Genomic DNA, 23,415 nt, shown 5'->3' with positions numbered 1-23,415 from the left:
CAAGGGAGATGGAGGGAGTGAGGGGGATTTCACCGGGTGGGTAATGGGGGGGGTGGTGGAATCAACCAAGTGATGAGGGAGAGGTGAGCAGGTGATGGAGGCAGGGGAGATGATACCATGCGAAATCGGTGCAGTATGCATATGCTGTGCAGTAGATGCATTTACATAAGATAGAATAGGGGATGAGGGAAGAGGAATACCCGCTGAACGAGCCACTTCTGCAGCTGCCCGAGCTCGAGTTAGAGGAGGGGATGGTGGTCCCAAAGGTGTTCCAGATTCGTGTTGCACCAGCTTGGATGAGGTCACCTTCCGGGGAGGTTCTGGGCTAGCCTCTAGATGCTTTCTACTGATGACAGGAGTTCCTTTGTCGATGCCAGCTTCTTGTCCTACTGTTGTCTCCTGGGCTTTCACTACCAGAGGGCACTCTTTGAATAGGTGCCCGACCTTATGACATCTTCGGCATCTAAATGGCACTCCCTCATAGTCCAAGATCTGTACCTGGGTGAAATTCCTCCATTGCAGAGTTATCCTTTCTTCCAGACCCTCCCGAGTGTCTAGATGCACTAAAATACGGGCTAATGTTCGGTTTTTGGATTGGACAATGGATTTGTCGTAATCCAGAAACGTACCTAGGGTATTCCCTATTTTGATGAACACCTCTTCTGACCAGTATTGCAGAGGTAATCCTGGCAACCTCACCCAGAGAGGCCCTGCTCCGATCTGCTCTCTTTCAGGATCAAAAAGAGGGCTCCATCTTTTGAGCAAAATCGACGCCATCTCTATGTGCCAAAATTGAGCCAGGGCCATATTCGTGTATTCTTCGAGTGCAAAGTGAAGCGCAAACCACCCGCAAGGCAGAGTTTGAACCTCCAGTAGCTGAAGGAAGATCTGCCCCCAAATCTCTTTCACCCATTGCCCTAATCGATCCGCTGTATAGGTTCTGCCGCGAACCCTACCCACCAGAACTTTGCTTGCTCTGTCGGTGATATCCCCCATGGTGAGACCTTCGCCAAATTTAATAGTGAAATCTTTCCCGGATGCTCTGATGCACTTGGATTTCTTCTTCCCTGTCCGTGGCGCAGTAGGATGGTCTTGTAATGGATCTGCTGGATTTTTTGTTGCTGAGGAAGGCTCCATTGACCTAACCCTAATAACAGGGGTATCGAAACATCCTGATGGGAATGCAGATTCCTGTGATTTTTCGCCTGATCCAGGGAGATTAGCTGGTAGCTGAGATTGTGTGGCCGCTTCTGATGCAGGTCTAGGGCGAGGGTTAGGGTTCTGAGAGAAACAAAGGTCAGCGGGGGGTGTGGGATCGAAGAGCGGAGATGAGCATGAGGCGAGGAGGTTGAGGGTTGAAGGAGACAAGGGCGGACAATTGAGGGCAGGAGAGTCGATTGAGAGGGAACCGATGCGGAGGGAGTTGTCCTTATGCCCAGGAAGGGAGACAATCAGCGCCATTAGCGAGCAGGACATGGCAGATGTAGCGGTAGCCGATTTCGGGATAGGTTTTGGCAAAATAACCTAATCGGAGAAGGGATCCGACGAATAGTCCACAGCGTCAAGTTCCATACCCTCCATACTTATCCACTGAAAATGATAGTTGTGCAGGCTAGGACCGGCGTGTTGTAGGCTAGAGGAGGATAACCGCTACGGGTGCCTACTGTAGTTAACCAGAGTCAAAGCAGCAGGTGGGGTGTGCACAGCAGAGCTCCATCGCTCCTTCATTAATTCCCTATATATATATATATTTGTTGACTAGAGGAATCGACGACTAGGCCGATCTCGTACTCACGTTGTTGGAGAATGTAGTATAGCAACTATTAATTCAATTTTTCCTTAACCTTTATAATTGCTTGTGAACTTTATTTATCTTTTCGTTTTCTTTATTAGATCTTTTCATCAAACAATTATCAAGAGCAAAACAATAAAGACAATGGACACAAGATATAGGCTCCAAGCCAGGGTAAAACCCCTCCAAGGGGAAAACCCATAAATAATCTCTTCCTTTCTTATAGAATCTGCTTCAAATGAGAAAACCAAGACCCAAAAACCCTGGACCAAGTCCTCCTCCAAGCACCAAGTCAACCCTCCAAGAAGCCCTTCCAATTAGTTAGAGATCAACCAAATTAACAAAGATCAATTCCGCTTCAACCAACTTCCAACTTCAACTTTGGCCCCCAGTGTTGACCTGCAATCTTTGACCCTGTAATGATTGCAAAAACCCTAATTTATGGCATGTCTCTATCCTCCAAGAGTTCTTCTTTTAAGCAAGTCAATATCTTCAAGGTCAACTAGAGTCCAAGTAGGTCAAGTCAGAGTATTCGACCCTCTTGCAACTTAGATCCGCAATTTGGCTTCTTGAAATTCAGACCTGTAATTCTCGGCCTCCCAAATGCTGCAAAAACCCCAACCTTCGCACGTTTGAGAAAATAAGGCCCCAAAACAAACTTTCTTGACTCTGTGCTGCTTCTTTGATATTCGCTCTAGCTTCTCTTTTTCCTTGTTCCTTGCCTCAGATCGAACTTCTTTCTTGAGATGATTGAATTGGCTCCAAATGAGGTCGAAGCTGCTTGTATTTATAGGCTTTTCAAGAGGTCGAATATCCTTCTTTTGGTCGACTTGTCACTCCCAGGGCCGACTTGTGCTTGGAGGCTCATAGGGCTTTCTAGACTCAAAATCAACATCTTTTACATGTTACAACTTGCCCAAAAGAGTCTTATACAGTTGACAAGAACTCTCTTGACTCAAGAAAAATATTCTTTTCACATGAAAAACCCTAGAAGCATGAAGAACATGCTTGACCCAGATGACCATCAAAATGGAGCATGGAACCCATGCTTAAAACAATATTATTCTTTCTTTTTTTTCTTGTAACATAAAATATACATAATGACTCAAATACATTGACAATTATGAAGACTGAAATTTACAATTTCCAACACGCGTGACACGGGGTCTATTCTGACTGCTACCACTATAACCCCTAGATGAACCATGCCACCCCCCTGTACGCGACTAGGGGTAAACTTGGGAATTTGAACCTAAAATCTCATAGTACATAACACTTCATTTTCACGGCGATTGCCAATTGTGCTTCTGCCAGGGGGCTTAGGGAGAAGAAATGTTATCCTCCCTACTTGTTTTCAAATCCCGCTTGTGACATGTTTAGCATTTTGTGGGCTGATTGTTGCTGAGGCTGCGATCCATTAGGAATATCTTACCCTTGCTTGGTTAAAAGAATACAACTAGATAAAGGGAATGGAAGCCCAATAAAAGAATCATCAAGTGGGGTGTGTTACCCACCACTTTGTGGGTGATATCCATAGGAGAATTTTTTTTCTCCTAGATGGTCCTCAACCGACAGCCAATAGCCCCTTGCAACCCCTAGATAGCTTGATGTGCCATTTTCTCCGCCACTTGAGCTAGCCATGTGGTTCCTCACCCATCTGTTATGATCGTATGTTTGAAGGTGGGCCTTCCAACCCTGAAGGTATGGCTTATCATTATGTGAATGAGTATTTTTGTTTACTTGTCATGGTTACTTTTGGGCATGGCTTGGTGGGAGGTGTTGAAAAATCTAGGGCATGCATAGTTAAGATGATTCTTCGTTACATGATAACAATTTGTGAAGTGTTAATGCAATTTTATCTTAGCTTGATGTTTACTTCATTATTAGCATGTGTAAGTTAACTTCATCAAACTGCTATCAAAACAAAAGAGACAAGAACACAAATATTTGGCTTACTGCTAGGGCCAAAACCTCTCCCTCTTGGAGAGGAAAACCCACGCAAAAATTCTTCTTATAGAGATTCCATTGACGAATACCAAGACCATGACCCTTGACACACTCTGCCACTCCAAGACCAAGACATCAATCCTTCACTTCTCTGAACATCATCTTCACTGCATCCCTGAAGCCAATACTGCTACATTACTGAGATCCTCAATATTGCTTGATGAGATCTTTCATCCTAAAATCATCATGCAGTCACACAGCTACTGCATCTTCACTTGTTGTTACCAGATCCTTATTGATCTGCATCCTTGGAACAATGAGATCACTGAAATGATCTCATGTTCTGTCCATGCTCGAGGTAAGGTTCTGAATACATATATCACAGAGATCTTTCGAAACCCTCATCACAACTACTCATCGAAGTGCTAGATCTGAGTTTTATTACTAGATACAATCTTGCCGAGATTGTCATACTGTTTCACTATACATATCTATTAGGACTGTGACAGTGTCTTAGATCATCACCCTTATGTTGATGCCGAGACAACAATGAATATTATGATCAAGACTGCAACTTCGATTTTTGAGATTGTAACCAAGAACAACGTCAATCATTGCAGATGGTAGACGAGTTAACAAGGGCACAAATCTATAAGCCAGGACTACTGTGCGAGATCCATCATCATTGTGCCTTCGAGATCTTCATTACTGTGCCTTTGTCCAAGAGCTTCATCACTGTGCCTTCGTGATCTTCATTACTGTGCCTTCGAGATCTTCATTACTGTGCCTTTGTCCAAGAGCTTCATCACTGTGCATTCGTGATCTTCATTACTGTGCCTTCGTTTTAGAGCAAGACTACAGAGAGAGTTCCACCATATCCTGCCTGCACTCATACGAGGTCTTCTACCTGCAACCCATCTGTAACCCAAGCCATGCCTTCCTGCACCCATCGACATTTCAGAAGATAATGCGAGTTCTTCCTTGTACCATTTGCGGATAACTTCATTGGGTATTTATAGTGGTTTGCGTCATCTTATTTGAGCCGACGTGAGCCACGAACTCTTGTGTCTCTTACCCAAGCTGACATGACTTATATTAATTTATTTAATTCATAATTGGAGCCGACATGAAGGTGAATGGATGTGTATATCCCTTGAGCCGACATGACTTATATTTATTCATTTTAAGTCATATTCTGGAGCTGACATTAGGACTTCTTTATTGCTTCTTGCTTGCAGACTTCTTGAAGGATTGTGCTTGGTCTTTGGAGGGCTTCTTCACACCTTTGTGGACTTGTTTACATTTACATGAAGAGACATGACTCTTTTGCATAGAAATAAATCCTAAAGACATCAAGAAGAAGTCTTTCACCTAGTGACACTTCTTGCTCATGAAACCCATGTAGAAAGATTACAAAAATAATTTATTTCCTTTTATTACATCAACTACAAAGATCATGTCATTATGAAGACCGAACCTAGTTACACTTTCTTCAACAAAAGGATTCGGCGGAAACAGTGGGTTAGGTCTGTACTCTTGTCTCCTCTGCCCTTTTGATGGTTAACCTTGTATTCTAGTCCCGTGGGATCTTCTCTATTGGCCACTAGGCTTTAGGAATGGCACTATGTTAAGTTATGGTATGTTCTATGCTTATAGCAGTTTACTTATCTTTCTTGTTACTATCCACAGATTAGCAATCACATGTACATAAAGTAAAAGTGCAGATAGAACATTAAACGATCGAAAGAAAACATGCCAAGACAAGAGACACAAGATGTGGTGGCTAGCCAGGGACAAACCCCAATGTGGGGAAACCCTTTGATCAAATCTTCCTTTATCTTCAATAATTCAGCAGAGAGAAATAGTACATAAATCTGATTTACATCAGCAGCAGCAAACCCTAGATCAACGAAACTAGGGCAGACAATATCTTGCAAACGGCTTGATTCCTTCACCAAAAAAATGCGGTCTTCAAAGGAGATCTAGATTCACCTACAGCGCAGTTCTGAGGAGGGAGTTTGATGGTCAACGGTGGTCAAACTTCTGATCTGCTATTGCAGCCCTAAATTCTACTTCTTCCTTCCTCACGTGTGAGAGAAGGGTCTCTTTCTGCGCAGTAGGAGAAGAGCCTCTTTTCTGCGCAGGAGAGAGAGAGAGAGAGATGTGATGAGATGAGTGAGTCCAAATGAGGAAAAGACCTATATTTATACACAACTGTTGATGATCGAAAAGATGCGAATTTTGGGCATCTGAGCCTACATGAGTTGCTGGTCGGCTTGATAATTATTCCATAATCAAAATAAATTCATATCTCCATAAATACTTATCGGAATCGGATGATCTTTAGATCAATCCTACACCTCTCGACAAGAGGAATCTAATAAAAATATTATCAGCCATGAATAAGATGACCCATATGGAGTTTGGCCCTAGTTGCCAATTTTAACACTCCCTCTCAACTAGGGAGAACTCCATCAACGATTCGTCTGTCGGTCGTTACTATTCATCCATCAAATGCACTGCCCTGTACAACTTGACCCCTGCTCTGCTTTGCTCTATTTTGCCTGCTCTGCTCTGCTCTGTTCTGCCCTGTTCTGATCTGTTCTGCTCCGCTCTGTTTTGCTCTGCTCTGCTTTGTCCAAATTATGAAGAGGAAGAAATGATCGAGGATGTATCATACCATCCTCCATTGACTTAAAGTTAGTGTCAGAGTGTGTACCACTGGTCCCAGACCAGTGCTCAACCAACCCGAAGTCAGTGTCATAGTGGGTACAACTCCTACCACTGGTCCCAGACCAGTATCATTGATCCCAGATCAATGAAGGTCATCCTAGCATAGGGAGTACGGTAGATACAACGATGTGTCCATCGGTACTACTATGGTCCCTGTCCTTATTTCCTTGCTCATTGATCAGATGAGAGGTACTTCCCATGAGTCCCAGACTGCATGGGTAGGATGCCTCGACAGGAGAACTAATCAATCCTGTCCTCACAGGAGAACTAATTATCCTGCTACACAATTGTCATGGAGAACACATCATCCAGACCTCACAGGAGAACTAATCATCCTGCTACATAATCGTCATGGAGAACACATCATCCAGACGTCACAGGAGAACTAATCATCCTTTTACATAATCGTCATGGAGAACACATCATCCAGACCTCACAGGAGAACTAATCATCCTGCTACATAATCGTCATGGAAAACACATCATCTAGACCTCATAGGAGAACTAAATATCCTGCTACATAGTCGCCATGGGGTGTTACAGGGAAAGTTTTGATTCTTTTACCCTGTGGTCATATGTCGCTCCAAGAAGTACCCTGCACCCCTGCCCCGGATCTACAAGAGCTCCATACATCATAAAGGACCCTCATCAGAGGGTTTCTGAACGACACCAAGTTGTTCTCGGAAAGTAAAAAATTTGACCTTTCCTAGGGGCTTTGTCAGAATGTCGGCAACCTGTTCATCTATACCAATATGTTGGAGCCTTATAGCTCCCCGCTACACCATATCTCGAATATAGTGGTACCTGATATCGATATGCTTGGAGCGATCATGAAATACGAGATTCTCTGACAAACGAATCCCACTTTGGTTGTCACATAGGATCATGGTGGTATCCAATGTAAATCCAAACAGCTCAGTGAAGAGCTTTCGCAACCAGATTGCCTCACAGGAGGCCATGCTAGCAACAATATACTCTGCCTTGGCAGTGCTCAGAGCCACCAACTTCTGCTTCCTGCTCACCCAGGATATCGAAGCAGATCCCAAGGACAAACAGCACCCGAAAGTGCTCTTACGATCCACCACACTGCCTGCCCAATCAGCATCAGTGTATCCAAGTAGTCTCACATCTCCGGCAGTGTATCTTAGCCCATATGTAATAGTGCCACGAAGATATCTTAACAGATTCTTGGCACCAATCCAATGTATGTGATGAGGTTCAACCATATGTTGACTTAATGTGTTGATTGCAAAGCATATATCTGGACGGGAGTTCACTAAGAACATTAATGCTCCAACAAGTTGCCAATACTCGGTATCATTTCATAAAACAGGTCCAGCAGCACTACCGCTTAACTTCTTGAAGTCAAGCTCCATCGGGGTAGTTACAGGCTTGCAATCTACCATACCGAATCTTTCCAATATCTTCACCACATATTTTCCTTGAGATAGGAAAATTTCCCTTGGCTTCTGCCAGACTTCAAGTCTTAGGAAATAGTGCATCAGTCCTAGGTCCTTCATTTCAAATTCAGAAGCCAACTCCCTCTTACATTTGTGAATGAAAGGGTCTGCACCTGTTAGAAAGAGGTCATCCACATACAACACCAGTATGAGAGGTTTGTCATCTTCAACCTTAAAGTAGAGTTTAGTGTCGGCTTCACTCCTAGTGAATCCCAGCTTCATCAAGTAGTTGTCGATACTCTCATACCATGCTCGGGGTGCTTGCTTCAGCCCATAGAGAGCCTTCTTCAACCTGCATACATGAGATTTTCGATCATAAATCCCAAATCCTTTGGTTGCTCCACTTAGACCTCTTCTTTGATCGAACCATGCAAGAATGCGGTCTTGACATCCATCTGATGTAGGTTCCATCCTTGTGAAGCCACTAGGGCTATGATTGAGCGGATGGTGGTATATCTAGCAACAGGTGCAAATATCTCGTCATAGTCTATATCTTCCTTCTGGGAGAAGCCACGAGCGACAAAACGAGCCTTATATTTTTCCGTACTTCCATCTTCTGCATGCTCTATCTTGTAAAGCCATTTAGAAGTGACAATTGTCTTGTCCTGGGGTTTGGGAACTACTTCCCAGACATCATTCTTCATAATAGACTCATATTCTTCGGTCATAGCATCCTTCCATACTTGATGCTTGACGGCATCTGAGAATGATGAAGGCTCATTTTGTATGATCGTGCTCATGATGGTCAAGTATCCTTGATACCTGTTGGGTTTCTTACTTTCACGGAAGGTTCCTCGGGGTGTAGTGTGTCCTTCAGCATCATCGAGTAGCCCCCTAAGCCAAGAGGGCCTCTTCCTAGAAGAGGAAGGCTCAGGTGGATCAATAGGATCCATGGGTTCTTCCACATCAGGCATTGTTTCATCATCCTTTTCTTTTGGTTCCCTAGTGTCGGCTTCTTGAGAGCTCCTCAAAGTTGGAAGTTTGTCCACTTTGCTGAGGGCCATATCTTCGTCAAAGGTGACATCATGACTAATCACGACTTCCCTTTGACCAGCTACATAGATTTTATAGCCCTTAGTATTTTCACCATAGCCCACGAAGATTCCTTTCTTTCCAGATGCACCCAATTTATTCCTTTTCTCTTTCGGCACATGAAAATATACAGGGCTTCCAAAAATTCTAAAATGAGATACGTCAGGTTTCTTACCGGTGAACATTTCTTCAGGAGTCTTGGAACCCAATGCTTGATGAGGGCATCGGTTTTGTACATATACGACGGTGTTTGCAGCTTCGGCCCATAGAAACTTCAGAAGTCTTTGATCATGGAGCATGGCACGGACAACTTCCACAATCGTACGGTTCTTCCTTTTCGCCACACCATTATGTTCAGGAGTATATGGTGTAGTAGTCTCCCTCTTGATGCCAGCCTCTTTACAAAAGTCATGAAACTTGTTAGATTCATATTCAGTCCCATTATCAGTCCTTAAGATCTTGATCTTCTTTTTGGTTTGATTCTCGATCAAGGCTTTGAAGTGTCGAAACCAAGAGAACACTTCATCCTTCTTTTTCAAGAAGTATATCCAAGTCTTTCGAGAATAGTCATCTGTAAAAGTAAGGTAATATGAATATCCTCCCAAGGAGTTCACAGGCATCATACTAGATATGTCTGAGTGAACTAGTTGTAATATATTGGAGGTCTTGCTTTGGCTTGAGGGGAATGGTCCCCTTTTGAGCTTTCCAGCGGCACATCCCGAACATACACCTTCATTCTCTACTTGGAATTTAGGCATCCCTGTTACCATTTGTCTTACATCAGGTAGAGCTTTATAATGAAGGTGGGCAAACCTCCGATGCCAAAGTTCGGACTAAAGAGATGTGTCACAAGACATGACACCTAGCGGACTTCCACCGACTTGATATAATGAATCAACTTGAAACCCAAGAGTGAAGGCATCTTTAACATTATTTTTCCATATACGTACCTTGCCATCGTTGAAGGTCACCTTGTAGCCTTTGTCTTCCATTGCCGAGATGGACACCAGGTTCTTTTTGAGGTCAGGTACATATAATACATCCTGTAAGTGGATCGTATTACCTTGATTCAATTTAAGAGAGACATTGCCTACACCTTTCACGGGATATTTCATATTATCTCCAAGGACAATTTCCAGGTTAGTTTCTTTCTCTATCAGATTATGGAGAACTTCTTTGTAACCAGTGAAGTGCCTTGAGGCACCACTATCAATGAGCCAAATTCCCATTGAGTCTGAAGGAGCAGAGGTAGATAGAGCAGTTGGTAGATAATATTCATCCTGCTTATTATCAACAGTGTTGGATTCATACTTGGAATTTCTTCTTGAATGGTTGTCCTCTTCCTTGATTTCCAACACTCCTTTTACCTTTGCTATTAAATTTTCCATTCCTTTGATTGCCATGAGAGGGATTTTGATCATCGTCCCGGTGTGAGTCCCTTCTATCAGGGCATTTTCTTGCATAGTGACCTGCTTTATCGCAAATGTAACATTGTCCTTTTCTTCCACCCTTAGGTCCAGCCTTTCTTTTTGATTTAGTCCCGGAATTATTTCTTTTCTTAGCATGAGAAGAAAAGGCAGCAGGAGGACCTTTAGGCATGGGCATTTCTTGCTCTTCTACCCTTGTTTCTTCTTGAATGCATCTAGCCATTAATTCCTCGAAACCAGGAATTACATTATTGTTCAGAAGAGTAGTCCTGAACACGTACCATTCGAATGGTAATCCTCCAAGAGTCGTGAGTGCCATTTCCATATCAGTAATAATCTCCCCAATAGATAGGAGATTGTTCCTGATCTCGGTGATTCTTAAGAAGTATGCTTGCATACTCTCATCTTTGCCCTTCTTAATTTCCTTCAGCTTATTTCTAAGAAACAAGACTTGATTTGCATCATTAACTTTAAATAAACTCACCAGTCTATTGTAGATTTCCTTGGAGGTGTTCAAGTCGGAGATGTAGGCCACCAAGCGCTTGTCGATAGAGTCCCGGATGATCTTCTTTGTTTTGACTTCACCGGTTTTCCATTTGTTCCTGGCAGCAGCGGGTGCATTTGATGGAGGCTCAACAATATTGCCTCTCACATGGTCCAACACTCCTTGATCTTCTAAGGTTAGATCGAGAGACATCCTCCATCTGTGATAGTCAGCTTTTTCATGGAGCTTGTCTTAGGCAGGGAAGAGTGTTGAGGACCCCATAGTTCTTTTAGGATAGCCTTGCCAATCTTCTCTTCGGTGATTGCTCTTGCTCTTGCTCAGGCTTTGTCTTCACCTCAGCTTTGATACCATGTTAAGTTATGGTATGTTCTATGCTTATAGTAGTTTACTTATCTTTCTTATTATTATCCACAGATTAGCAATCACATGTACATAAAGTAAAGTGCAGATAGAACATTAAACAATCGACAGAAAACAAGCCAAGACAAGAGACACAAGATGTGGCGGCTAGCCAGGGACAAACCCCAATGTGGGGAAACCCTTTGATCAAATCTTCCTTTATCTTCAATAATTCAGCAGAGAGAAATAGTACATAAATCTGATTTACATTAGTAGCAACAAACCCTAGATCAGCCAAACTAGGGCAGACAATATCTTGCAAACCGACCGTCGGATCGGCTTGATTCCTTCACCAAAAAATGCGGCCTTCAGAGGAGATCCAGATTCACCTACAACGCAGTTCTGAGGAGGGAGTTTGATGGTCAACGCTGGTCAAACTTTTGATCTGCAGTTGCAGCCCTAAATTCTGCGTCTTCCTTCCACACGTGTGAGAGAAGAGTCTCTTTCTGCGCAGTAGGAGAAGAGCCTCTTTTCTGCGCAGGAGAGAGAGAGATGTGATGAGATGAGTGAGTCCAAATGACGAAAAGACCTCCTGTATTTATACACAATTGTCGCTGATTGAATAGATGCGACTGTTGGGCTTCTGAGCTTACATGAGTTGCTGGTCGGCTTGATAATTATTCCATAATCAAAATAAATTCATATCTCCATAAATACTTATCGGAATCGGATGATCTTTAGATCAATCCTACACCTCTCGACGAGAGGAATCTAATAAAAATATTATCAACTATGAATAAGATGACCCACATGGAGTTTGGCCCTAGTTGCCAATTTTAACACACTACATGGGAAACCCTAATTTCGGTTGTGTGGTCTCGCTTCCCAAAACCATATACATCACTCCCCTTCCGCTCATTACAACCCCATTCATCATATATCCCATTCGGGTCCACATTTGTCCATTGGGTCCACAAGGAGTTAGCCTCCCCTTCCCCTTGTCCACAGCTCGTGTCGAACCTGGAATGATGCCCCAGAGGTTGATGTAGCTAAAAATAAAAGAAAAAACTTATTTGGCCACTCTCAAAAGGAAATTGTACCATAAAATGCAAAAGATGACTGGGACATACAAATTTAGCACGTGGGAAAAAGCCAAACATGAGCTCTACCCCTTATTTATGGCCATCACCCTTGTTTCTATGGGCCCTAGATGAGCCCCTTCTATCATTAAGGAACCCATGATTGTCCCAACCCTTGGTGGGCAATGAACTGTCCCACCTAAAGGGGGTATCAACTGTTTTATCCTGCACATCATGCTCTCATCCCCTGGAGCACCAAGCAATTAAAGAAAAATAATTAATAGAAGACAAAAGGCATATGAAGAAGGGTGGAAAAACAAATGCGGGGGTAACTCATGTACCACGATTGCTCCTTCCTACACTCATATACTCAAGTGTGGGCATCTCTATATTAGCTACCCTTGTAACATGGCATGTGGCCTAGAGCTTCTGCTTCACCCCCACTCCATTCCATCACTATATCATAGGCCACCTATCGTTTGATGGATGTACCATGGAAATATCACCCCCGTTAGAGGATGAAACCACCCAATATGGTCCTTGGTTAACCCCCTTTTGAGCTTGGAGACACTTGGACATGCCAAAGGCGACTATGGCAGGGCATGCCATTATGAAGTGTCCACTTGTGTTTCATGATTTGTAAGCTCTTTTACTTGATTACTCTAATGATTTGTTGTATTGGAACACAAGGGGATGCATTCGATCTTATGTAAGATTGCAGATGGGTCCATTTAGGGTTTGGTCTCCCTATACAGGGTCCAAGCCCTCCAGAGGGTCATTTTGGTACTTGTAGGGTGAGTGTAGAGAGCCATGGGTTTCCACCATAGCAGAGGGCACTTCATGGATCCCCAACGCCATTCAATGGTTTCTTGTGTTCCACCTTTTGGATGAGGATGATGCACCTAGATCATTGTGTCCAACCGACTTCACACTTGTACCGCACACTTGGCAGATGTTCTAGGGTCCAGATGAGGAGACAAGGGAGGGCTTATGTCATCATTCTAGCCCCTATAAATGGTTTACAGGCATTATCGATCCACTTGGAGACCCATGAGGATGTCATTGTGCCCCCACACCCGCTTGGGGACACCACATGTGACTTGCTTGGATATTAAGGGGCCAACCCCTCATTCACTATATTTGGAGCCTATTCTCACACATTGGCACACTTTGGACTCCACTAGGCCTTGTCAGTGGCCCAACAACTCATCATGTTTACTAGTTTGCCCTATTGAGAGGCTTATCTTTCTATTTTGAGCTATCTTGGTGGGCTTGTCACCAAGTTATATGAATATCACTATTGTACATTATTTTATTATTTGGGGCTAAATTAGGCAAGTTAGGCCATTCGAATCCCCTATTGGATTGTATAAATAGATGAGAGGCTCATTCATTCCTCTCATCATCACTTGGATTTGGATCATTTGTATCTCTTGAGATTTTCGCTAGCCTTTTGGATGGATGAATTGGAGAAATAATGCATTTCGATGTTTGGAAGATCTTGATTTTTCTATCTTGGAGCTTCGCTTTTCTTGCACTTGATGATTGGAATAATCTTGTTGTACATTGTGAGTACTCTTTTCATGCTTATCTTGTAATTTTGTCTCATAAAATGATCTATGGAATATTTTCATTCATGAAGTTGGTGTAGCTGCTCTTGGGCTTATGCGAAGTTGTTGACCTTGTCTTTGTGAAGGATTTTTCATGTTGATTGTTGAAATGTATGGTGGTTTATTGTCCGAGAGATACATGATTTCTCATGCATTATCTTGTAAGTCATCATTTGCAAATAATTAGAAGTATACAAATTAAATTTTCCTTGTAACCTAGTTGACTCAAGGGGTCCTCCAAGTTTGAGCACAATCCGACGGTGGAATCCTGAGATATCGCAAGCCATAAGCTCGAGGATCATTTCTCTCCCTAGGTTGATTTGGGTTAATGTCTTCATTTGGATCATTGCATTCAAATTTCAAAAGAAACTTAGTCCATTGATCCCATTCTCCTCCCTAACTATGTCAAGCCCCTTTGTTGTTCATCAACTCTTGGGCTTATGCGAAGTTGTTGACCTTGTCTTTGTGGGGGATTTTTCATGTTGATTGTTGAAATGTATGGTGGTTTATTGTCCGAGAGATACATGATTACTCATGCATTATCTTGATAAGTCATCATTTTCAAATAATTAGAAGTATAAATATCCCTTGTAACCTAGTTGTTGCTTTTGTCATGCAAAGTTGTTGGAGAACTCCTTGATTGAAATTAAGCATCTCTAAACATTGTTTCCATTAGACTCCATTCTCCCAATTGGTTAGGCACTGATCTAGTCCATAGGTGATCACAAAGAATATTATTTTTCACCTTTCCTTCTCTTTCTAGGCCTAACCTCGATAGGTCATCTAGGGCATCAAGTAAAATCTTTTGTATCCATCCAAACACCTTGAAAATTGGTCCAAACTGCTCTGGGGTCTTCTTAAGGGGTCCTCCAAGTTTGAGCACAATCCGTCGGTGGAATCCTGAGATATCGCAAGCCATAGCTCGAGGATAATTTTCTCCCTAGGTTGATTTGGGTTACTGTCCTCATTTGGATCATTGCATTCAAATTTCAAAAGAAACTTAATCCATTGATCCCATTCTCCTCACTAACCAGGTCAAGCCCCTTTGTTGTTGATCAACTCCACACCTTTGACTTAGTTTGGGTCCACTTGGGTTCTTTGTGGTCCCGCAACCTGGTAACTCAAATTCTACAAGGATCACATAGAAGCCACTTCTCCTTAAGGATTCTTAGGTCTAAGACACCTCTTGTCAAGGGATATTCTCCAAACCTAGGCTTAATTTTCCCGTTAGCCCTTCCTAGGGAGCCTATCACCTTGCTTCCAAAGCAAGCAAGCCAACTTTCTGAGCCTCTCTTGTGAATAGGATTTAGGAATCACTTCACATCCCATCATTGATCTATTGATCCTTGTGATTCCTATTATATCGGGTCTCCTCCCATTGGTGAAAGTCCGTAAGGAGCGGGGAGCTTTAGTTGAGGTGATAGTGGGTATTGCTCCATTTTTGCCACCTGACCTAGTAGTTGCTCTATAGGATCCCCTCCTGGGACCCTGCTAGTTTGAGCGGTAACAGGGTGCAATAGCTTCGAACAAATGATATATGAATCTTGTAGAAATAACCTTCAGCACCTACTAATAGTAAACCTTCAAGAGGGGTGCATGGGATAGGTAGATGGATGCCAAAAACAAGTAAGCAAGTTTTGTGAATAGAACTCCAAGGTGGGCACCTTCCTTTGCCAAAAATAAGTGTGAAACCTGCTCAAAATATGCTCAAGGTTCATTGCCCTCCTCCTCAGAGTATACGCATGCATGGGTGGATGGATAAGGTTCAGACACTCTATAGGTCTCCAAGGATAGCCTTTTCTTATGAACTCCCAAGTCCTATCCAAGGCTTACTAATCTGAAGCTTTAAATTAATAAGGTTTTGTTTGAAAATAGAAGGCACGAGATCTTCTCAAGACATATGCGCTCATTTCAAGTAATTTCTAAAAATGAAAGTTGCTTGATGTGCAAATTACTCCAAATCAAGTTAAGGTGGGCACACCTCCCTTTGCCAAAAATAAGTGTGAAACCTGCTCAAAATCTCAAAATCAAGGTAAGGATAAGATCCTTTGGGGTGCACTTCTCCAGTGTATGCATAAGTGAACTGCTGCCCAAAATAGCAACTGGGAGGCTTCTAGAAGTGGTGTGCTCCACTTTAAGGCAACAATAACATGTGCTTGAAGTGAACTGAAGACAATTCAACTGAACTGAAGATAACTGCACTGAACTCCAATCAACTCAACCCAAATCCTCCTTAAGTAGGGTTCACCTCCCAATGAGCCATAAAATGACGTGCAAATGCATCTGCAAGGAATGACCACTATTGAACTGGGCCAAAATACTCAACTGGTCAAGAGAATTGAGAGCTGAAAATAAAGGGTACAAAGAACATGGTCAAAAGGTTAACATGGAAATATGACACATGGCACACCTTAATTTTGAACCAAGTTCTCAGAATGACTTAGATTTGACACCATTGCTGCTCATTATAATGGTATCTAAAAATATGTTCAAATATAAAATTAGACAAACATTATCTTTCACCCAAAAATCAGCAATGTTAGATCGTTGCCAAACTTCATACCCACACTATACTCAAGATTGGGTAAACAAAAATGTGGGTATCTTTGAAGCCACAAAATTCCTATTTTTAGACCTACGTTTGACTGATTTTGACCAAGGCCTAAAACTTAGAATTGTACAGAAAATAAACCACATGCTCATCAAAAGGGTATCCAAGTCTACTTTCAAGAAAGATAAAATTTCCAAAGTAGAAATTTTCTAAGAGTGAATCTTGAAAATCTCGAAGTGGCCATTTGGAGTACTCTCAGCTGGGTCCCCAAAGCTGTCAGCTGCTGCTGAAAAAGATCCAGTCTCCAAAATTTTAACTTCAAAAAATAGCCGAATCGAGATTCTAAAAGTGCCCATCTGACTGTCCTCAACACACATGCATTACTCAAAGTCTGAATGTCAATCCTATTCGCGTGGAAAACTAAACAGCAAGAATTGGAAACCTGCTAAAAATAGCACATGTGCTGCCTCCTTCAAATGCTGTTTCTTCATGATCTCCAAATACTCATACAAAACAATTCTGGAATAAACTTTGGCTGAATAAGGATCTGCAATAATGTGCCAATATGGCCAAGGTACTCATGAACCATCAATGTCGAATTGATCAAGAAGACTTTGGAGAAGTCCAAACCTGATCTGAGTGTACTCATGAACATGTGCTAGAGCTTCCTTAAATTGGAATTAACAAATCCTGTGTTAACAGAGAGCAGGAGCACTGTTGAAGTGATGGTGGCAGTGCATCCTGAACAAATCTGGTGTTAACAGAGAGGAGCATTGTTGAGGTGACAGGGGCAGTGCATCCGAACAAATCAGTGGTTGTACTTATTGGTCGAAGAATCATCTTAGGGCCTGAAACGGAGGTAGGATTTCACCTCCAGTAGATGCCCTGGCACTGTTCTCTCTGAGGGTGTATGCCTCCAAAAATCATATAGCCAGGCCCTCTCAGCATTGGCTACTATACAGAGGACATTGTTAGATAATGCATTGGATCCCTTTCAGTGATAGATTCCATGGTAAATACTTATTCCTCCTCATCCCATATCTAGTTGATCTCTTGCATTCTTCTTCCTCCTTTGATGTAATATTTAGTTCATATCTTTCATGTTCTTGTTTTATCTTGCTTTGATGCTACTAGGGTAGCCTATAGCACTTCTACTGATCGATATTCACTGAAAGTCCTTCCTAGCCCCATTGACCTACCTTGGTATCGCTAAATGTACTTCTTAGTCTTATTGACCGACCTTTTTGGTCATTTGTTGGACCATAGTAAAATTATCTTATCTTAGCTGCCATGGTATGCCCTGTTCACAGGTTCACCACCACACCTATTCCTGCAACTTGCTGCCACAGCCATATAACAGCAAACTCGTTAGGATGGAAAAATGGTCTCTACGCTATGTGCCAGAGGTGCTGGGCTCATCTATCAGGCATGCCCCAATTACCTCCTTGCTCTTCTCTGTCACCATTATGCCAAATCCTACATGCTGGTCAAACCTCCTGAGGTTTTGAGTCAAGAGCCATGTGGATGAGGAGGGAGGTGTTTCTCCTGTTCTCCTGTGCTCACATATTTCATCCAGCACTGTAGAATATATTATCCTCCATTTTCTTAAAGTAGAACTTAGCATATTCTATCATCAGATAGTGGATTTGTGTCTTTGATTTCTTAGGTTATGTGAGTTTTTATTATTACTCTTCCAATGTATGTTCTTTCTTCTGGGTTGGTATATCGGATTAGGGTTCTAATCTTTGATTGGTGTTTAAGTATGCCCAGCAATTCGTGTAATATAGAGTCACTTGATTTTGCTTGTGGAACAAATGATGCAATCTCTTTATCTGTTGTTTAGTCTCGCAGGCCACTGGATATACCTCTAAACTTATTTTGCTGTTGATTTGGAAATACATCACAGGAAAATGGAGAGTTCAAAATAGAGTTAGATACACCATTGCGATATGTTCCATGGTCGAGTGTTGATCCTTACCCACCATCATCACAAGCTGAACAACAAAGAATGTTATTCCCCAGATATTTTAATGGCCCAAAGCCATTTGAATGTACAGTCCGAGCAGGCGAGATGCTTTACCTGTGAGTATCCTCAGCCCCTTCACAGTTTGCTCTGCCTTGCTCTGAATTTTTACTTTTTATTAAAGAAAGTGAAATGGGTCGAGATTTTGAATGTCAACCAAGAAGGGATTGTTGGTGATATCAAGCTTCCCTAAGACAGGTTTGAGGGTGTAGTGTAACCATTTCTTACGGCCAATGCAAATGATTGTGCCATGTCTTAGAGCAAATGCACATTATTGTTACTATTGTAATTGTGAGGGGGAACTAGTGAGGTTTTGTTTCTCAGAGTTAACAGACTCAAATGTAAATTGACTACAGAAACAAATTTAGCAAAGCCATTCATTACAGTTTTAATTACTAGCAACTTGAGTATACACATTTTGTCTTTTCTTTCTTTCCCCCCTTCAAATAGCAAAGGGAAAAAGAAGCATGAGCTTACCTTTCTGAATAAAATTCCCTCATAAGGGATATAAGACTTATGGTCTGAACAATGAAAACCCCATTATCCATCAATTACTATTAGAAACAGTTTTCATCTTAGGTCAAGAATATGAATTGAGTGCTATCTCCAAAAGCATGCTTGCATTTCAGTGGGTGAAGCACGATTCCTATAGAAACATTGATCTATAGGAATCATCACAAAAGAGAGATTTAGCATTTGTAGTAGTTCATTTTATAAGTTCAGAACTTCAGACTTAATTCTTATGTGCATATCAAGCAAGTCTGGTTGCAAAAGTATAGCTGCAACCTTTAAAGAATAATTTTCATTTATATTTCCAAGTTGTAGCTTATTGTCTAAAATTATTGATCACCAATCCAGGCCAAGCTTGTGGTTTCATCACGTTAAGCAGACCCCTGACAGTGAAGGACGCACAATTGCAATTAACTACTGTGAGTATTATTTTGCTTCTGCATGCTGCATAGGATTCAGTATTTGTTTTTCTTCTTGTTAATATTGTTGCTAGTACCATGAAAGCTCAAACATTAAAATAATTGGTTGTCTGGCAGGGTATGATATGCAGTTTGATATTAAATACGCCTACTACAATTTTTTGCAGTCTTTAGGCTGATCAAGAAAGATTCATCTGCACAAAGTATGCTTTTGGGCAGAGGCAATCAGGGAGATGTACCCAAACACATAAAATTAGCAAATCTACAAGTTGCAACTTCTAATTGAATCTCGGCCATTTTATTGGGAGAGGGATATATTCCTATTGTAAGAGGATAAGCTCAAAGATCCTCCAGAAGCAAGGTTCTGGAATAACCCGCTTATTCAACTGTAATACATTTTGTCATGAAATGGATCATGATGGTCCATTTTGTATGAGCTGATGAAATTAGATGTATCATAAGTTCAGGCTGAATTAGTAATTTTCATTTCATCTCATGAAAGATTTAATCCTTGCAGCCATCAGGTTAAGCTTGGAAACTTGTAAGGTGCCTAATTCTTGAACCCTTGACTGATTTGAGAATTCTTAGTATTCAATTGATAATAATATAACCAAATTAATTCACGGCATCGCACTGAGCAGTCAATACAGCTTGCTAAAAATTGTATTGTTTGGTATATGGTTCTTGTTGCGACAAAATCTAGCAGGCATAGTGCAAAGCCCCACTAGGCAGAACCAGACCTTTATGGCAACAATAGATCTGTTGCCACTGTCTCCTTAGCAACCTTTATCATGCTATTTAATGGTATTTAACCATAAGGGAGGCTTTTGTAAATGATCACCTAAGGGACATTCAATGAGAATGGCTCAAGGTGATTGAATGAGGTCTCAAGATTGGGATATAGTACCGGTGGAGCTTAGAAGTCCTAAGTAATCTTTGCCGGAGTTCAAGTACTATGCTCCTAGACTGATTATATGGTTTCACAGATTTTCAATGATGAGGCAAGAAATGTCATATAACAGCCCAAGGAAAAGGTCTCTTAATGATTAATCAACACAAGGGGCAAGACCTTCAAATAGTTACTTAGGATCAAGGGTTTATAATGTAGTTTTATGGCTGAAACTATGCATAAATAGCAAAAGGATGATGACGTCAACCCTAAAGGAGGGTTTTAACATGCAAATAATGTTAGGTTTTGTTTTTGTATAATTATTAAATGCATTTTCTACTTTAAGAACAAATATACATCAAAAATAAATTATTTTTTAGTAATATTTCACATAAAACCCTATCCCTAACCCTAAATATCTAAGAATTAGAAAGAATAAAGACAAATTTATTAAAGAAAGGGGTTTGATCAACACTACTATGATTAGTGCCTTCCTTAGAATGGGAAAATGGAGTTTTCTAGGGCAAAAATCAATGAGAACAACTTTGTTGAAATGGGGGGATGACTAGGGCACCCACTTCCAAACCCTAACGATTTCTTTGTGCGGCAAGGTTTTAAATTTAAGAGATGGACACTCGGAGTTATCTTATAGGATTCTAGGATAACAATTTTACATATCATAGAGGAGCAAGATTTCAAGATAAAATTCAACAATTTATATCATGGCACATGATCCGGATCTTGGGGGGGAGTCCCCCAAGATCTGAAAAATTGAAATTGCCAGAGGAAAAAGAGTAGAATGTCCAATAAACAAAATCACAAAGATTTTTTTTTTTAAACATATAATCACTGTAAGGACTACATTGTGGTGGACAATCTGTCATTTTACAAAATACGACTTGTTACTTCTTGTATTTTTCAGTTACAATACCATGGGTCAATTCCATGGGTGAATGAATACTATGGGTGGATGTCACTTACAATACCATGTGTGGATGCTATTTACAATACCATGGGTAAATTCCATGGGTGGATAAATACTATGGGTTGATGCCATTTTCCATTCAGATAATTCCTCCCTCCTTAAAAAGCAATGGTCCCCATTGCGTGAAGTTCCCTCTTGTGAAGCCTTTGTTGAATATGAAGAGCTACTGAAGAGAAGGGTTTTATGTGGTTAACCCATAACCATGATGAACGAAGATCTGATGATAGAGATACTCTGTAATGCTTGTGACCAACTGTGATATCGACAGTGTGCGCCCTAGCAAATGGGCTTCGATGAAGTGTGGGTTTGTGAATGACCCATAACCATGACAAACGAAGATCCGAGGATAGAGATACCCTGTAATGGTTGTGACCAACTGTGATACTAATAGTGTGCAGCCTAGCAAATGGACTTCGATGACAAGGATTTTGTGCGGTTGACCCATAACCGTGAAGTTGGTTGTTGATGAAGTAGCAGGTGCCTACATAGCCTAGGGTGGGAGGGCACGTCTCCAAATAACCTAAGCCGAATGTTGCTATGTTGAAACTGATAAATGTGAAGCAGGTACCTACTAAAGTGGGGTGAGAGGGCACATTTCCAATGGGAACCTGCTCCGAATGCAGCTCCAAAATTAAAATGGACATAACTCGGTCAATATAACATAGAATATTTATTATAACCTGTTTTTAGAAGCAGAAGGACCATTTTGCATTTTCCCATGTGTTGGAAATCCTTATTTGGACACTCTAGAATCTTAGATTCGCGCTGCAATTTTTCCGCCGTCACAAAAATTTTGAAAAAATAGTTGATTTTAAATCAGCGATATTTCCCACATCCAAAATTTGATTCGACCCATTTTTTTTAAATTGGGTGATCTTTCAAGAGGAGCTCAGATCTACAATCTTTTTTCTGAAATTCTGCACAAAAAATTTCAAAAAATGATAGGAGAGTCTCCATCCATCAGTTGTTAGAAAAAAATTCTACAACATCGCTGATTTTAACTCAGCGATATCTTCCTCATCCAAACTCTGATTCGGCTGCTTGTTTTTTTGAATTTTGGTATTTTTTTTGCATCTTCCCATGTGTTGGAAATCTTTATCTAGACACTCTAGAATCTCAGATTCGCACTGCAATTTTTCTGCCGTCGCAAAATTTCTGAAAAAATAGTTGATTTTAAATCAGCGATATCTCCCACATTCGAACTCTGATTCGACCCATTTTTTTTTTAAATTGGGTGATTTTTCAAGAGGAGCTCAGATCTACAATCTTTTTTCTGAAATTCTGCACAAAAAACTTCAAAAAATGATAGGAGTGTCTCCATGCATTAGTTGTTGTCAGAAAAAAAATTCTACAACATAGCTGATTTTAAATCAGCGATATCTTTTTCATCCAGACTCTCATTCGGCTGCTTGTTTTTTTGAATTTTGGTATTTTTTCGCAAGGAATCCAGATCTATTATTTGTTTTTGTAAATATTGCATCAAATGTTTCAGATTTGATCAACTTGTCGCCAAAAAAAAAATTTCCTGCAAAAAAAATGAAAAAAGAAAAATTCTTCCTGCTTGGCCCAAGAAAGTGCTATGTGGATGTTGCAATGCGTGCCTGAAGTTTGTTGAATATAGCTGCAAAAATTTGAAACTAAAATATGCATGAAACCCTCATTCCCATGGAATCGTAACCTGCTCTGATAGCACTGATCCAAATTTTGGGTGGGAGGCTCCTAAGATCTGAAAAATTGAAATTGCCAGAAGAAAAAGAGTAGAATGTCCAATAAACAAAACCACAAAGATTTTTTTTTATTAAAACAAATAATAACTGTAAGGACTACATTGTGGTGGACAATCTGTCCTTTTACAAAATACGACTTGTTACTTATAGTATTTTTCAATTACAATACCACGGGTCAATTCCATGGGTAAATGAATACCATGGGTGGATGTCACAATACCACGGGTCAATTCCATGGGTGAATGAATACCATTGGTAGATGTCACTTACAATACCATGGGTGGATGCCACTTACAATACCATGGGTAAATTCCATGGGTGGATGAATACCATGGGTTGATGCCATTTTCCATTCAGATCAACACATGTAGAAACCTTACTACACAAA

General features: G+C 41.1%; 1 protein-coding gene across 4 annotated transcripts in view; it reads left to right on the top strand.

Moving 5' to 3' along the window:
* The window catches only part of LOC149255889 (2-oxoglutarate (2OG) and Fe(II)-dependent oxygenase superfamily protein), a 105,569-nt gene that overhangs the window by 24,703 nt on the left and 57,451 nt on the right, over window positions 1-23,415 (top strand). For 2 of the 4 annotated variants that reach the window (XM_089460592.1, XM_089460591.1), the window contains exons 2-4: window positions 18,381-18,556; window positions 19,356-19,426; window positions 19,594-20,049. In XM_089460592.1, the coding sequence (XP_089316718.1) occupies window positions 18,381-18,556; window positions 19,356-19,426; window positions 19,594-19,712 (366 nt within the window). In that variant the 3' untranslated portion in view covers window positions 19,713-20,049. Of the gene's footprint in view, window positions 1-18,380; window positions 18,557-19,355; window positions 19,427-19,543; window positions 20,050-23,415 lie in introns of those variants that run through there. The other 2 variants (XM_089460593.1, XM_089460594.1) reach the window with 2 other exon arrangements.

The sequence above is a fragment of the Pinus tabuliformis genome, chromosome 7 (assembly GCF_031772625.1).
Source record: "Pinus tabuliformis cultivar Carrire ecotype Pingquan chromosome 7, CPIR1, whole genome shotgun sequence".
Classification (NCBI taxonomy): Eukaryota; Viridiplantae; Streptophyta; class Pinopsida; order Pinales; family Pinaceae; genus Pinus; species Pinus tabuliformis.
The sequence above is the reverse complement of the archived record's forward strand: the minus strand, read 5'-3'. Positions and strand labels throughout refer to the sequence as shown.